Here is a 17,141-nt window from a genome sequence, read left to right on the forward strand (position 1 = left end):
GAATGTTGTATCAGAAGGTGAAATCTATTACCAGCTGGCTCTGTTAATTCTTTTTTGTGAAAGTAAGTGTTAAAATACAATATTGCCCTTTCATGCTGTGGAACACTCAGCAGTTTAAATGTCACATTCATTGTCTTAATTGTCAACAATGAATCTGTGGTACTTTTGCTAATCTTTCTTCGGGAAATATTAGAGTGAACACTTTTTTACAAGCCTTAGTGCTGTAAACAAGGAATCTCTGTTTGTTAACAGCTGACAGCATGGGCTGTACTACGTCGGGGGCATCTCCACGGACGTTTTGGGTGCTGCTCTCTGCTGTGCTGCCTGGTGGGGTGGCCGCAGCAGCGTGGTTGTTGTCTCTTCCCCAGAAGGATGCTCTAACACAAGGGCCTGTCGTTATGGTGGTGGTCTCTGCAGGTCCCATTGCCTGGTTGTTTATTTTTCTGCTTGGGTGCTTGTCTGCATTTGGATTCCTAGATGGGAGCAGGACAAGGAGCAGCAGCAGAGTCTGCTTTGCTGTGGGCTCTGCCTTACATGTAATAAGAATGAGTTGGTGGCTCGTGGATTTGGTTTGTGGCATTGATAGCAGAGGTTCACAGGTATTTGCAGGTGAACAAAGATGTTTTCACTGATACATTATATTGCTTATGTCTAGCAGTTATTTCTGTAGTACTTGTCAGGAAATGCTGCCTTGTAGATCTTGCAGTTCCCAGCCTCATCCAATTTCTCCTCCCTATGAACACCTCACCCTCTCAGTCTGTTCCCAGCCTTCTGGGCACAGCTCATGCCCATCCCAAGCACTGGAAGTGGGAAATAGGAGCTGGTCCTAAAAGGCAGTGAAAAAAGGTTTGATGTTATTTTCAGCCTTGTTCTTTGCCATTTAGTAGGAATTATAGATACACAATATGTATATATGTACATGTATATAAAATATTATACCCCATTCAGTGAATGCTGTTGCTTAGCTTGCAAATGGTTCTCTTATAGTTTTACCAACAATAATAACTGATTTAAGGTCGAAATTTCAAAAGCAGCATGTCTTCAAAATCCCAGTTTCAAAAAGCTCTCAAGCCCATAGGGACATAGCTCCATCATATTTGCTGTTTCTATGGGCTCTTGAAGAATATGGGAGGTAGAGTCCTGAATTTCTGAGTCCTTTTTGTTAAACTTCACGTGACGATCTGTTTGTGACTTTGGTTTCTAAAACTCTGCACCATGCATCTAGATGGAAATGAATTATCTGTTTTCAAAAGTAGTAGGTTATTAAAGTATGATCAATTGATTATCATCTATTTTAGTTGTCATTTTAATGCAATTATATATACTTTTTTATTTTAATCTTCGGAATTCATTAATGAAAACTTACAGCATTGCTTGTAGCCATGAAAAATTACTTTGAGTACATCCTGCCCTACTTAAAATGTGTATTAGCAAAGCTACGTTTTCCTTGAGAAATACTTTTTCACAGCTGACTGTGACTTTCCAAATGCTTAGGAAAAAACCCTCCCTAATTGATAACCAAAATTTAATCATAGTCGGATACATCCAGTTTGCATTCAAATAAGGTATTTCTCTGTCTAAATAAGCTTCCCTTGGTTGATTATTCATATTGTAGTTCAAAATGTTTAAAAATGAAAGACAGAGTTGGATGAAATGTAGACTACTTAATACAGTGTGTATTTAATATAAAAGTCATGCATTATTCATTTTTGAAATTTGAATAACTTTGAATTTAGCATCCCTGTTCCTCATCTTTTCCTTTGATGAACAATTAATTATTAAAATACAATATTGTCAGCATATGGCTCAAAAATCCTTGAAAGTGTAAAATGGGCTTCACTCTTCTGCCATTCTTTGATAAAGGGATACTCCATATTCTCTGTTTCTCACAGAATGTTTGTCCAGAATCTTAAGTGACTCCATCATTCTAAATAAAAGGTTATAAAAGTTAAAAATAGTTAAATTGATAATTTTAACTGAAACAAGAGGAAAGCTCTTCTCAAAATGTGTGCTTGCCTGTGCATGTGTAGTCACTGGCTGCTAAGGCAGAGAGAGTGTTTGCGTGTTCAAATATTCCTTCAGGTTCATAGCTGTCCACTGTGTGCTCAGCCTCCACAAAGAGACAGAACCCATGTAAATAAATAGAGAACCCATGTAAATGCATTGTGAAGGCGTTTATGTGCTGAATTTGGAAGTCAAATCCTGTGGCTGTGTTTGCAGGTTTTCTAACCAATTTTTCCCACATAAAAATGAGGCAATCAAATTAAATACGACCTTTTGCTGTGATTATGACTTCTTGATTAGTATCTCTTTGAACTTTGTCCAATCATATATATTTTACTACTTATTATTTAAGCACACTTTTTTTCCCAGAGGTATGCTTTGAAGAGGAAAAAAACTATTTTATTATTTGTTTCCTCTTTGGGGATGCAGAAGTGGTTGGTATCTGCTTGGATTAAAGGAAAAAAATGTTAATGAAGAGACTGCAGTATTCTGTTGCAATGTATACTTTGACTTTAATAGAATGACTCACATTTTGGAACACTAACGGCTATGAAAACATTGCACACCCGTTGATATTGTGCAGAATAGAAGGTGTCTGAAGTGCATCATGTATTTGCACCTTACAGCAGCAGTGGGAGAAAAAGAATCCCCTTGATGATCGGGCTGCTGCTCAGAAGTACAGGCAACTCTCAATTTGATCAAGACTTCTAGAAAACTGTGGGATTCTGTGGGGGTGAATACCACAGACTCCATCCTTTTTCTTTTCCTTCTGATTTTGGGAGAGGTGTGTGTCAGTCACCAGCCCACCTGCTTCATTGCTCTGCTGCAGGGAGCGCGGGCTTGCTCAGCAGCTCTTACGACACAGAGAAAGAAGAGCTCTTGCTACCCACACATGGACTCTTGTTTGAGGCACGAAGAATATTGAAAGTGAGGAGGAGAGATATATGGGAGATCCTCGCGTGTTGCAAGCCCTGAAGCAGGGAACACCTTTGCACAGACTGAGAGGGAACTTTGGCCAGTGAGTCAACATAAATTGCAGAGAATAAATGCTCAGGGATGGCAGGGAAATTGTCTTGCCTGCAGCTGTTCCCTCCTTTCATTTATTTATTTTTCTTCACGTTGTTAAATATTACTAGCTTGTCACTGTTACTTGAAGCTAAATGTTTCTAGTGCTTAGGTTTGTGTTTCAGACTGTCCGAGCTGCTGAGAGGAAAGAGTTTGTCCCTAGATTTTGAACCCTGAGAAGGAGTTTCCTGAATTGAGGAGAAGCAGCAGTGGTTTTGCCTCTGAAACGTGGTTCTGGTGCTGTGCTGGCTGCACTCAGCAGCACCCTGGCTGCGCCTGCATGGCTGGGTGCAGGTGGCCCCAAACATGCTCTGGCTGGGTGCTGCTTTGAGCGCTGCATCGAGCTGGAGCTCGGCGTCAGCAGGGCCTTGCAGCCAAGCTCCTCCACTCAGCCCCCTGGCAGCTCCCGGAGACGTCTGGCCTGGGCAGTGTGGCTCTGCCTCCTCTGTCTCAGCCACCAGCGAGGGACTGACCCCACTGCAACATCCCTTTCCCCGTCCCATAGGGATGGAGCAGATCTGCTGCCTGATGCTCTTTGGGCAGGCAGCAGCAAGCAGGACCACTGGATCCTGGCTAACCCTCACTGCTGTCAAGCTGAAGAGCCATTTACTGAGTGGTGAAACCACAAAATACGGTGTTATTTCTACATGAACTTAAACCAGGAGGATAGCAAGGGTATTTCACACCTGCACACATTCAAAACAGGAGCGTGCATGTTCACTATAGGATTGACTAGCATTTTGGCTGCTCTTTTAGTAATCAACACATCAACTTTTACACAGCCTTCCTGATAGGGTGTTTTCATCTTTCATTTTATATATATATATATATAAAATACAATATGTTGTTGCCATTACACCTTGTTAGGCTGCCTATCAATGTGATGTCTGTTTTAAAGACACTTAAAAAAAAAAAGTGTAATTCTGCTTGTCAATCTTCCCTGCAGAGAAGGAGACCTTTCTGGATCCCTTTGTGCTGAGGGACCTGCTGCCGACGTCGCTGGGGAGTTACTACCGCTACACAGGTTCTCTGACTACTCCTCCGTGTAGCGAGATCGTGGAGTGGATCGTTTTTCGGAAGCCTGTTCCCATTTCTTACCATCAGGTGTGTTATTTTGTGAGTGAAGTCCATCTCCTGATTTGCCCTCTTAAAGACAGTGTTTTCAAAACCCAAAGTTTTAATTTTGAAAACAAAAACGTTTCTGTTGACAAAAGAGGAAGTGCCGGTGATTTTTTTTTTTCCTTTTAAGTAATATTGTTTCTGAACATGAGCCATCAGTCTTAAGAAGACAGTACAACACAAAACCCAGTTTCCTTTCAATGATTTATTTGGTATTGTTTTCATTAAGATTAAATTAAGCTATGATGTAAATATTTACTTGGAGTTCCTTTTTATTCTTTTTGAATGAAACTTGCTTTTCAAAGTGAAGTGAGTGATTTCAGTTCTGCTCAGATTTAGTAATTTGAACTAATTACATTAGAAAAGACATCTTTCCATTAATTCTCCATGCTTAGCTGTTTTTATAACACAGTAAAGCTGCCATTATGTGCTTTGAGAGCTGGTGCACAAATCTTTAAAATTAGCACCTAGCAGCTTCTAATGCAAATAGACCCAATGTCTGGGAATTGTCTGGAGAAGAACACTCCTAATAAAGAAATGGCAAGATGGAGTCAGGTGCTTGCCAGTGAAGTGTATTTTGACATGGTAAGGTTGTTGTCTTTAGAAAGCCATCATGCTGAAGTGAGTCTTTCCTTTTACTCATCTGCCTTAAGCCACTGAAAACAAACTTTTAAAATACACTGATTTTGTACAGTGTCAGTGAATAGTTCACTGGGTGATCGTGGCTGCCATGCTGGTTCTCAAAGATTTCAAAAAGGTAGTAGGCAATTGCCATGCCCCTGCTTCAAGCTTTTTTCATGTTTTTCAGATCCCGTTGCTTCTCCCGTAGATTCTTCCACCTTTTCTTGAAGTACTATGTTCAAAACCATTGGCAGCACTTCAGTGGGGGCCCACCAGAGACTGAGGGGTTGGCAGGATTCATGTGTCCAGCCACCCATGCTGGTGCTATTTTGCCCTTTCCCAAAAGCACGATGTTATTGCCCAAATTCAGCTCCTGTTCAGCAGGAACACTTTTGCTGGAGGCTTTCCCCAGAGCGCTCTCTAGCAGTGCTAAGCGCATGATGCTTCGTGAAGCCTACCGCGCTGGCCAAAGCGTGGGACTCTGCACATGGTCCCGGTTGAATCGGAGCCTTTGTTTTTTCAGGGTATTTCTCTGATTGTCGAGATCATTTTGAATTCTGTCCTTGCCTGCAGGATACTTGCAATCCCTTGTAGCTTTTCACTACATCAATAAGTTTACTGTTTATTATTTGGTGGCTGCGAGGCCTGGCCCAATCTCAGTTTTATGCCCTGTATACGCATCAGGTGGGTCATGACTTCTTTTTTTCTTTTTCTTTTTTTTAACAAATGCAAATAAACTGGTAAACACCAATTATGGCCATCACGATAACGATATAAAGGTACTTTAACATGGCATAGCTTCTTTCCTGTGTTGTACAATGGTAACCGTGCCAAGTCAAGCCTTTAAAATTTGGCATTGTGCTGCTCTATGCATGCATGTGTGGTTGAAGGGCTGGGAATTCTGTGTGTAGACAGACTTTCATTGATCCTGCAACACGTAGAATAAATAATAGTGTTCTTCCCCTTGGCAGCTCTAGATGGGTGTATTTTAAGAGCCTGCCACCCTGCCATTGCCATGATTATTAGTTGTTCCTCTAACAGAAACAGTGCAACATAATCCATTGCCATAGTTTAACCTTCTTTATCACAAACCCCGTGAAGCACTCTGTAATCCCAGAGGAGGAAAGTGATACTCTTTAAGCTTTGTTGCTGTTCCAATTAAATCCTTGCTTTTGTGCAAAATACCTTGCTGTGAAAAGGACAGTACTGAAGTGGTCCATTTGTGGAGGTTTTTCTGTTTTATTCTCTCCATCATCATCATCTTTTCTGATAATTAGACAACAAAACAGGACAAGCCGTGTCACCCTGCAGATGTATTGTAAAGCTAAGTGCATTCAATGACCCAAAGCATGGCATTATCTCTCATAATGCGTACCTCACAGTAGCTTATTGTGCTTTATAACAGTTCCAGTATTTTTAATTGCCATTTGTATATCCAGCCCTTAGAAAACTGCATGTCAGGCTTTAATGGTTTGTAATTACATGACTAGGAGTTTTAGATCAGGTTTCCTTGTATCTACAATAGTCTTACAGTAGCTTTTCAATTCTTCTGAACGGGAGCTCTTGTACTCCTTGAAGACACGAATGTAGCTCCTTGACTGCAGCTCTTAAAATATTTTTTTTCTGGCAGCTATAGAGAAATTAATTTCTCATTTGTAGAAGATAATATTTTTATAGTAAAAATGAAGTTGAAATGACTTATATGTACTTCAACACATAAAAAGGGGAAGGTTAAAAATCACATTTGAATTGGCAGTTGTTAAAATGCAATTATACCTCCCCAAGGTAGCATGGCAGAAGAAAATATTTTAAAAGTTCTCTCTAAAAGTTTAAAAATTCAGTTAATGTCATGGATGTATAAGCCTAGAGACCTGACTTCAGAGAAGCAGTTGCTACCCAAGTTCTTGAGCTTTTATAGGGTAATCTTAAGCCCTGTTCTCTGGCTTTGTCAAAACTGCTTCCAGTGCATGAAATGCAAAAGATATGTAAATATTCAAAGGAGTTTTGGTCTGTGACTTCATAGAATGGCACAGCAGGGATCATCTCTCACGGGTTTTTTTAAGACAAAAATGTACAATAATTGTCCCTTTACCCCCTTTTTAACCCATCTGTCAATACTTCTGAGGGGCTCCTGCTAATAACTAGGAAATGGTTTTCAAGATTTCTCCAGATGTTCCTCTGAAGAATCAGAGAGAAAATGGCAGTTGAGAACCACAGAATAGGGCATTAATCTAAGATGCAAAAAGATTGCAACCTAAATCCCACCATCAGTACATGCAAGACTGGAAGCGGTGCCTGGGTGCACTGCCTGCAACGGGAGCTGGTCACTAGCATCCCCCTCTCCCTCCTGGTCACCAGCCATATCCCTCTGCCTCAGGTTCCCTGCTTGTACTGGAGCAGCAGTTGTGGTTGAGGGGAAGCAGCTGCTAAAAGTGTACAAGCCTGAGTTGTGCTGTTGCCTTGGAGGCGATTACCTGTAGTGGGACTCAGTTCCTATGGGTTTGTGTTTTGGTGCAGAGCTGCCAACTCGGGATCAGAGATATGTGGTCTTTCCTTTTCCCCTCCCACTATCCATGTGCTGCTCCCAGTGATAACATTCCTGTACTTATCTCCATTAGCCAGCTCAACACACCACCAAGGGGACTTATTTTTGGAAGGAAATGTGTGAAAATGGACTGTCTCCTGCCCTAGGGAGGATTATTGAGCCTAGCAGACTGGATGAGCTGGACAGCAAGAGCAAAAGGGGGTTCAGACTACTGGTTTGAAAGGAAATTAAATAATGGTGGCGAGTGCCTCTTGGTGTAGTGGAGGGTGCTTAATTGCTCTGTTACACCTTCCTTTGATTGGAGGCCACAATGATAATTTTTCCCAGCTGCAAGACTCTGGTGTGTTTCTCCGTAGCTTTTAGAGAAGATACACTTTATGAAAAAGATGTAGCTTTTCAAGCGATGAGTGTAGTTCCAGTCTGTTCTTAAAATCTTGGGCCAGATTCTATACTCCCCAAATCTATGTAACTGATGTTGATGTAAACAATATCAGGACTGAATCCTTCTCTGCTCTGTCTTGCTCAGTCTTTCCAGGAGCAGCATAACTAATTCTAGTTCTTGACCTGAATGATAATAAGCTATTAGTAAATGCTGTACTGAACTTGCTGGCTGTGAGAAAAACGTTAGGTGAAAATATTTTCACTTTAATTTGCTAGAAATTTCTTTCTAAGAAATACTAAGGTACAAAGTAACAGAAAAGTTTTCCAATTACAGTTCTTTCTCATGGATTAATACATTTTATTAAAAATAGCTCAGATCTGAACCAAGAGAGGAAGCTTATTCCCAGAGGAGTATATGCTAACTGTGCCTAAATACATTTATTCTATGTTATGTTTTTCTCACCCTGTAGTGAGGTATCAGAGGGAATAGCAGTTGGTAGGGAGGTCACCACACTGGGAGCTGGTAGTCTAGAGGTTCTCCACGTGCTCATAGGCAAGCCAGTTCATCGTGAACCAGTTCATGGGTTCGGATGTCCATCACAAAAAGATGTGCCAACTGCAGCGATCTTCCTACGAAAGTGCCACAAGAGGTGTCTGGAAGCTTAGCCCAACCCCTGCGCTTCTTAGGGTATTGGGAGGTGAGGTAGTGTCACCCTGTCTTGGAGGAGACTCTTGGTGTGGAATGAGTTCGAAGTGCTTTTTGACACGATACTGCAAATGAAAATGGTGCCAGTGGTGAGGAGAGTTTGGCATGGCTGTGTTGCACACAAAATCCTTCCAGACAAGGGGCCTAAGGGCGAATGTTTCCTTGCCCTTAATGGACTTCCATGGCTTGCTAAAAGGCCTTCTCCCTTGTTGGACAGGATAAGCCCTGTGCCAAGATAAGGTGGTTGACAGTGATTTCAGTGGGCAGCCTGACTTCCCCTGTGGTTTATCAGTCTTGGATCAGTCTTGGCATCAACATTTTACTTCCTGCCATTTTACTGTCTTATCAACCACCCAGATTTTAACACATTGTTTTTCTAATTAACATCCTTTCTCTCCCCTGCCACGATGGCTTCAATCAGCTGGAGGCGTTCTACTCCATATTCACCACTGAACAGCAAGACCACGTCAAGTCCGTGGAATACCTGAGGAATAACTTCCGACCACAGCAAAGCCTGAACAACAGGAAGGTGTCTAAGTCTGCTGTGAAGGATGCTTGGAGCCAAGATATGACAGACATTTTGGACAATCCACTTGGCACAGAAGCTTCCAAAGGTAGATTACACTTACCAGTTTTGCACTTGACTAACAGGAGGAACGGTTTTGTCTGCTTTCTCATCAAATGATGTTGAGGATAGCTGTGAGCTACCTAAGAAACAGCACGGGTTGTGCCTGCAATTCTCTGTGAAACTCACTGTCACAAGGTGCTGTGGCAATAAAGCCCTAGAACGTGGGTGTCTCAAAGTGGCAATGTCCCTGTTTCTCCTGGGTGGCTGTAGGGGCTTAGATATGCCTGACAAAAGGGAAACATGGACAGGGTCAGAGGTAAACTTTCCGCCCCATTATCACTGACTCATTGGGTGTCTAAATGGGAATAGAGTATCCAGGTATGGGTTTGGGTTTCATTTTTACAGTAACAAGACTCTTGAAGAACCATCGATCTTTGAATTTTTGTATCAATCTGTTGGTAATAGTGACAAGGGAAAAATGCTCTTCTTTATAGGCAGATGATATTCTAATGTCTTGCTGAAGCATTTCATGTGCCTTTATATAAAGCAACTGGTGCTCGCTTCTGGCAGACACTGGATAATGAGCTGGATGGAGGCGGCTGGGAGGGAGGTTGCAGTCGCTGCATTGGCACAGACAGCTTGGGCTAGAGGAGCACATCAGAAATTTTGAGAGAAATGTGAACTGGATAAAATAAGACTAGAAATAAATATCATTTAGTACCTTTATTTGCTTTTACTTTATCGAATGCTGTTATTTATAGGTAGGAGGAATTACATGTATTTCCCAGTCTCCAGTCTTAAGAAGTGCTTGGTGCTTAACCAGTTCTGGATAGAGGTGAAGAAGAGGGGGCAGTTTGCCAGAAGGAAACAGCCAAGCAGGTTTACAGGCTTCCCTTTTGTACCTGGCATTTTCACCTGGCCAGGCACAGAGAAGTGTAGCTTTTAAGGACGTGAATCATGAAAACAGCTGCGTTCAGCAGCCTCACCCTCCCAAGAGAGTGCTGGAGGAGGGTATTTCTCAGGGCTCATTATTCTCTGAGTGTGCTTATTTTTATATATGTAATATACACGTACACAAACCTCATGTACATTAAAGGCAGCCTTGGGACAGGGAATTTACATCAGAAGTGAGAAGGAGATCTTGAGAGTGAAGAAACCAAGCTACGCTCTGATGCTCTGGCCTGCAGTTTTCAATTGGTGTTTTAGCAGCAACATGTGTCAATATTTATTTCTTCAGTTATATCTTGTGTACACATTACTTACCCAGAACAGTGATGAAACTTAATAGGTTACGTTATGTTAAAAGTGACAAAACAGACTAGTTTTCATTTTGAGTGCAGCCAAGGTAGCTCTGGTAAATGTGGTATAACATTCAAGAAGATTTTACTGCTTTGGCCACGTGCCTGCATATTCCTTTTCTTGCTGGATGGTTTTTAAGATTATAGAAATGCTTTAGGTGATTTTCACCCCAACAGTAAATAGCTGAAACCCACAATTTTGACGGAGCATCACAGATGCTAAGGTCTGTAGCTAATAGGCTGAACTTGAAGTTGGAAGTGTTTATACCAAAGCAGCACTTGAATCACTGGAAAGATTCACATTGACTTTGATCTTTAAGAACTCTTAAGGCCTGGATTCAGCCAAGCGCACGTGGCTTAGTTGACATGATGTGAGACAGTCAACAGGACAAAGGTTGCTGCACATAACTTGGTCCATGCTTAGATAGCTTGGTGCCTGGGTGCTTGGCACGTTACATGCTTGAGGACAAGTTTCCTGAGAAGGATTCTCTCTGGGTCCTCTCCCAACATGTCCAAGTACCGTAACATTCTGTACTTGTGCCTGCGTGAGGCTTTGAGCTTACAAGGTGCTCAGCGGAGACCCATGGTGGGGGCATACATTCCCCCATTTCACATGATCCAACAACACTCAGCATGCCATCTGATGGCAGGGATGATGCTAGAGCCAGTGATTTCTTTTCCCTTGAGCTTTCGCTATAGGAGGCTAATGTCTGGGCAGACAGTCTTTTTTGTTCCGGCTCTGTCAACTTGTCACTTTTTGGGTTGTGCGCACACCAGGGGACACTGAACATAGGTGCATTTTTTTCACGAACTTAAAAATAAATAGATTGCTGCAGTGTTGCTAACACAAAATGGATTGTAGCATATCCTCCAAAGGTTACAGGGATGAGTTGTAGCTGTTCCAGAGATATAACAATGTGGATGTTTCTGGCCCTTCTTTGACAAAGGTGAACAGTGATGATGTGCCTGGTCCACTGCACATTCTGAACTACTGACATATAAATAAAATGAGTTGAAGTTATAATACTTGAGTGAAAGCAAAACCTATTGTTTATTCAGCTAGTAAATACAGTACCTTTTTATATGGTGTCATTCATGCAAAAGTACTGAGACACCAAGTGCGTGGAGCACTTCTCAGCCAGGCAGCCTAGCATACAAATATAAGAGTGTAGAGTTAGCATAACAAATTTGTTTTATGCAGATTCTTCTGCACACCTCGTGGTTGCATCTCAGTGCTTTCCAGATTGCACAAAGCAATGTGACCAGTGGCTGTCAGATGCCGGCTCCTCTCTGCCCTCCCCATGCTTAGCTTTGTGTGTTGTAGAAAAAGGCAAGGTCAGGAAAATGTGTCTTTTCCTTGCTGCAAGGTGATATGGTTTGTGATGGTCTTCAGCTCTGGAGGGGAAGTTTGGATTTGTTTGTCGGTGTGAATTTTTGCCGTTTGTTTCCTCTGTCACACTCTATTAAGTCTGTGGGCAGTATTGCTAATCTGGAAAACAGTGTAGCGTTCGTTATGTAAGCCTTTCTTATTTTGGAGGAAAATGTGCCCAGAAGAATTTGCATAATGTTCAGAATAATGTTCAGAATTCCCTGGTGAACGGGGAATTTCAGATCAGCACAAAGCAATGCAACGCTGCGGTTGTCCACTGACAAACGCGCTGTCCTGAGCAGTTTGGCACCAAACTGGATTGTCTTTTCTCCCAGCTATCAAAGCTATCTCAGGTCACAGAACTGTGACCAGTAGCGTAACCTGCAGATAGACTGGAGGGAAACTATTTCTTGCTTTATGCCAGTCCTCTGAGTATTCCCTTAGCAGAGCCCTGTAACTGGTGGCATTTGGTAAATAAAATGTCTTCTGGGAAAGGCTATTTTAGACCAAAACTGTCACAGCGTTTGGATCCAGTTTGTTAGCCAGCATGAATGTTACCAGCCTTTTGTTTTGCAGTTATGCGCCTCTCCCTCCTCTTTCGTAATTTTAAAGAGGCAATGATGGGAGGGGCGGTGATTGAATATCAATCATCAGAATACAGAATGGTGAAAATATTTTAACTAATTTGAAATAATGTAGAGGGCTCATTTTTCACTTGAGGGTGAAAACTCCAGTTTTCCTTTTGTGTCGGTATTTAGCAAGGAGAGTTTTCTCTGGTTCCATTATCTCATTCTTTCCTCCTTTTGGCAAAAGCTGATTTAAAACAGTTGTCTTGAGGACTGCGCATATGCCTGGAATGAAAGCGAACATGTAAGATCCTTGCTGAATCAGAGCCTATGAGTTGAGCTTCCTTCTTAAGTTGACCTAGGAGCTGTCTCAAAAAACCCTACAGATCATCTTGAAGTATCTTATTTCTGAATATACCATTCAGGATAAATATTTTTCAGCTATGTAACCGTAGCAACTGGTGGATTGATAATAATCCATCACACAGCAATATTTTTTAAGAAGATGAAACTCTCGGAGATTCTAGAGGTACAGTGGATCGTGCTGTTAAATCATGCAGATCATCAGGCCTGTAAAATTTAACAACAGGGCTCATCTGTGTTGCAGTACTGATTTATGTACAATTTTGCAAAGTTAGAGGTTCTCTGTCCAGATATGCAACTGGGAATGTAGCTGTAAGCTATTCACCAGGTACTGTGAGTACCAGTGACAGTGGCAGGGTGTGATTTTTTGCATGTGACCATCTCTGTTAATATTGCGTCCTTCCTTCTTGGGGCTGTCCTCTGTGGTTCATGACTCTGCTGCTCTGTCACATCACATATTCTGCTCCTGCCTTTTTGTGAGCTGCTTTCAAGCAGCTGTGCTAGAGGGATTGCTAATTATTTATCAGTTTAATAGTGTACATTGCACTGCAGGGCCAAGTATACAGAATGCTTACGTAAAAGGCCATCCAGTTCAAGGACCTAAACCTGTGCGTTCCTTACTGTTTTCACATGTTGTCCCATCAAGCAGAGACGTATTTACAAAACATTACCTGCTTCAGTAAAGATGTAGGCATGGAAGCTTAGGAGGAAAAGGTGTTTCATTTCCTTGTTTCAGCATGTGCTTCACTGCAACAATATTTGCCTGTTTTATTTTGCTGCTGATTAGGGCCATCAAATGTTGTTTCTTTCTCTTCTTTTTTTTTAATGCTGGAAAAAAAAACCTTTAACCTTTCTGTCTCATTAAACGTGCTGCAAGTCTCACAACACTTAAACAAGCATCCCATGTGAGGGGCTCTTGACATCAGAGTTTTTTTTCACAGATGCCTGATTACTTCCCCAAAGGTGTCTGATTACTCTTTGCTGGAGTCTCAAATGATGCTGTTTCCCATCAGTGGGAATTCACCTTAGAGTACCATCTTTAATTATGATCCTAGACTAAGTTAAATACTGAGTAGTCATAAATTCACTCTAGTAAAACTTACTTAGATTTGGACTCTAAAGCTGGGACATTTCTCTACTTGTTTACAGGCGATCCTTGTCCTTACTATTCTTCAGTGGTACCAATACACAATTTAAAAGCCATTGTAACTTAATGCCACTAAAACGTGGACAGGAGATATTTGAATTTTCCCTCTGGCATGCTTCACACTAGAGATATGGTTCCAGCTACCAACCTGCAGTCAAAGCAAAGCACTTCAGTTTATATTCACTGTTTCACACTCCTGATGTCATGAGTGAAACTAAGGCCCCTACCAAGGAAGTGCCTTTTCTGCGTGACGTGGCATCCTTGCGTTGGAGTGCATCTCCACTGCAGCAGCATCCAAAGGCTGAGTTCCAGAGATTCAGTGTAGTGACATTGTCATTTGAAGGCAGAGAATTTAGGGCATTGGCAGAAGTGTTTCTGAATGACAACAAGTTATTTGGCTCATTTATAGGCTCCATTATTACTCTTGGTGATTTGTTTTTGCTTTCTAAATGCCCATGTATTATGAGAAATCTCTCAAAGCAACTTTGTAGTCCCTTCATGCCTTCAAGTTCTCTCGGGAGGCCAAAAAGCATGTTAGGCAGAGAAGTTATACTCTTGCAGAATGTCATTTATATATAATATTGTAGTCAGACTGAAATAATTACAAAATATTCTACAGCAGTAAGTGTAATCTGTCCAAAACAACAACATGGTAAATGTAAATTTAAAATCATATGTTATTGAAATCTTAATTTGGAATTGCTAAAGCAAAGTGATAACTATTTATTTTATTTAGGTATCTTAGTTAGAGGAAACAAAAATAAACAGGAGGCTTTTTTAATTTATGTTATGCTTATTATTACGGTTGATTGTTCTTATCCTTTTCCTTTGGAAGAATCTGTTTTACAGATTGATTTCTTTGTAGATTAACTACTCCTCCCCTGTTTCCTTGGATGACTAGTCTTTTTCTACTTTCTTTTCATTTTGTAGTGAAGATTATCCTTTTCTGATTCTGTTGCTTGTGTACTTTAATCAGGTCAACGCCTTACTACAGCAAGCGGGTGCAGATGAATCTATGTATCATGATTAGGATTTCTGCTGGTGCAGCAGTCTGGCACAGTGCAAAAGGCTGCACCTGAAGGTGATAACACTGCGCTGCTAATTGCTTGCCCGGCATCATCTTTGCACTGTAGATCTGCCCAGCTGCCATGGTGCCCTGGTGCTCCAAGTAAATGTACTTGCCTGGTGCTGTACGAGTCTCTTTTGACACGCACCTCAAGAACCTGATGTAATCACATTTTAGGCAGAAATCAGCGGGCTCCTTCTGCATATCTGATCCCTTCCACTTCATCCATGTCCTGCACTGCAATGTTGTATCCTCACATAGGCAGTTGCCTTGAAGCCTATCATGCTAAAGCAGGAAAAGACAGGCTGCTGCCTCCCTGAACATTAGGAAAAAATTTTCACGGGAAGGGTCATTGAGCACTGGAACAGGCTGCCCAGTGAGGGGGTTGAGTCCCCTTCCCTGGAGGTGTTTAAGGGACAGGTGGACGAGGTGCTGAGAGACATGGTTTAGTGTTTGATAGGAACGGTTGGACTCGATGATCCGGTGGGTCTTTTCCAACCTGGTGATTCTATGATTCTCCCAAAGAGTGGAAAAGGTGGTGGATACCAAAGTGCTTCAGGAAAAAAACCTCACTCATTTGGAGAGTGAATTGGGTACAAAATGATGTGAATACACCTGACGTAGGTCTGTGCTTCTCTTGCAGTGGCTCTGTTCTGGTTTTGCCTGTAGTAACTTACACGTGTTTGTAATGGGAGCAGTGTGTGTGTCTGTGCCAGAATGTACTGGACATCTTCCCCGTAGGTTTATTAATGCACTGTAAGTAACTGCTCCAGCTTGTTTAGAGATTATAGCGAGGCCAATCCAAAAAAGCAATAGGATTTCAGTGTGAAAGTTTTAAGTATGGTTTGGGTTCATAGCTGCTACTGAAGCTGGAAGAGCTGAGTACTTGTAAGGTATCTTGATGATTTATTCCATTTACACCTGCAGGGAATTCCTTTCTGCACTGCCTACCTACTGGTCCAGCTGTTTGGCCTGCAGAAGTACTGATTTTAATTTCAGTCTTGACAGTATTTTGGACTATGAGTGCCAGCAGCTTGTGCTTTGTGTTGGAAAAAGCCTCCAGAAGCTATGAAAGGAAAGCAGCTTTCCCAGTCTGATTTTGGGCATCCTTCAGGCAGATAGCAGGATGTTCTACCTGTTCTCTTGGCTTGTTTTTCCTGTGCTCCTTGTTCCAAGCAACCCACACTAGGAACTTGGGAAGCCTAGATTGGCTACCATGGCAAATACGTATCCTTCTGGCAGGAAATCCTCCTTTCCCCTCCATTGACACAGTACATGCTGCTGAATGTGGTCACACGCATTTCATCAGACATTCTGTATATTTAAAGAAGAACACGGGTGTACATTTTAAACAGGAATTACCCTCTGTGTGTGCAATATAAACACCATAGTTGGGGGGGCGGATGAAGTTGTCAGCCCAGCATGGCAACTGATCATAGAATCATAGAATCACTAGGTTGGAAAAGACCCACTGGATCATCGAGTCCAACCATTCCCATCGATCACTAAACCATGTCCCTTAGCGCCTCGTCCACCCGTCCCTTAAACCTCTCCAGGGAAGGTGACTCAACCACTTCCCTGGGCAGCCTGTTCCAGTGCCCAATGACCCCTTCCGTGAAAATTTTTTTCCTAATGTCCAGCCTGAACCTCCCCTGGCGAAGCTTTAGGCCATTCCCTCTCATCCTGTCCCCTGTCACTTGGGAGAAGAGGCCAGCACCCTCCTCTCCGCAACCTCCTTTCAGGTAGTTGTAGAGAGCAATGAGGTCTCCCCTCAGCCTCCTCTTCTCCAGGCTAAACACCCCCAGCTCTCTCAGCCGCTCCTCATAAGGCCTGTTCTCCAGCCCCTTCCCCAGCTTTGTTGCTCTTCTCTGGACTCGCTCCAGAGCCTCAACATCCTTCTTGTGGTGGAGGGCCCAGAACTGATGGTGCAAGGCTGATCTGCACTCCCTGAGGATTCAGGCCATGGCTGTAGAAATGATATTTATGAAATACGGGAAATATTTGGGCTCAAACACAGCGTAATAAAATACACAGCTCATGCCTTTCAGTAAAATAGGGTCGGTTGCTGGGATTCCATGGAAACTCACATGCTACCAATGAATCCAAACACTACTTGTGCGTTCACCTCGGGGAAATGGGCAGGCAGCAGAGGGGCAAAACGCAGCTTGGCCAGAGTCCCTCCAGCACTGCCCCATGTGCTACTGTGCTCGTGAGGTTGTTTCACAGCGCTGGTAAGGTAAGTGTGGGGTCTGTCCGTGTTCCTCATGCCTTAAGAAACAACCCTGTTTGAAGCACAGCGAAAGGTAAGAGCAGGCAAGATAAA

General features: G+C 42.3%; 1 protein-coding gene across 1 annotated transcript in view; it reads left to right on the top strand.

Moving 5' to 3' along the window:
* The window catches only part of PTPRG (protein tyrosine phosphatase receptor type G), a 415,153-nt gene that overhangs the window by 305,830 nt on the left and 92,182 nt on the right, over positions 1–17,141 (top strand). Inside the window, exons 7-8 of the mRNA XM_069865996.1 lie at positions 4,016–4,173; positions 8,863–9,055. Of these exons, the coding sequence (XP_069722097.1) occupies positions 4,016–4,173; positions 8,863–9,055 (351 nt within the window). The remainder of the gene's footprint in view (positions 1–4,015; positions 4,174–8,862; positions 9,056–17,141) is intronic.

Source organism: Phaenicophaeus curvirostris, chromosome 11, assembly GCF_032191515.1.
Source record: "Phaenicophaeus curvirostris isolate KB17595 chromosome 11, BPBGC_Pcur_1.0, whole genome shotgun sequence".
Classification (NCBI taxonomy): domain Eukaryota; kingdom Metazoa; phylum Chordata; class Aves; order Cuculiformes; family Cuculidae; genus Phaenicophaeus; species Phaenicophaeus curvirostris.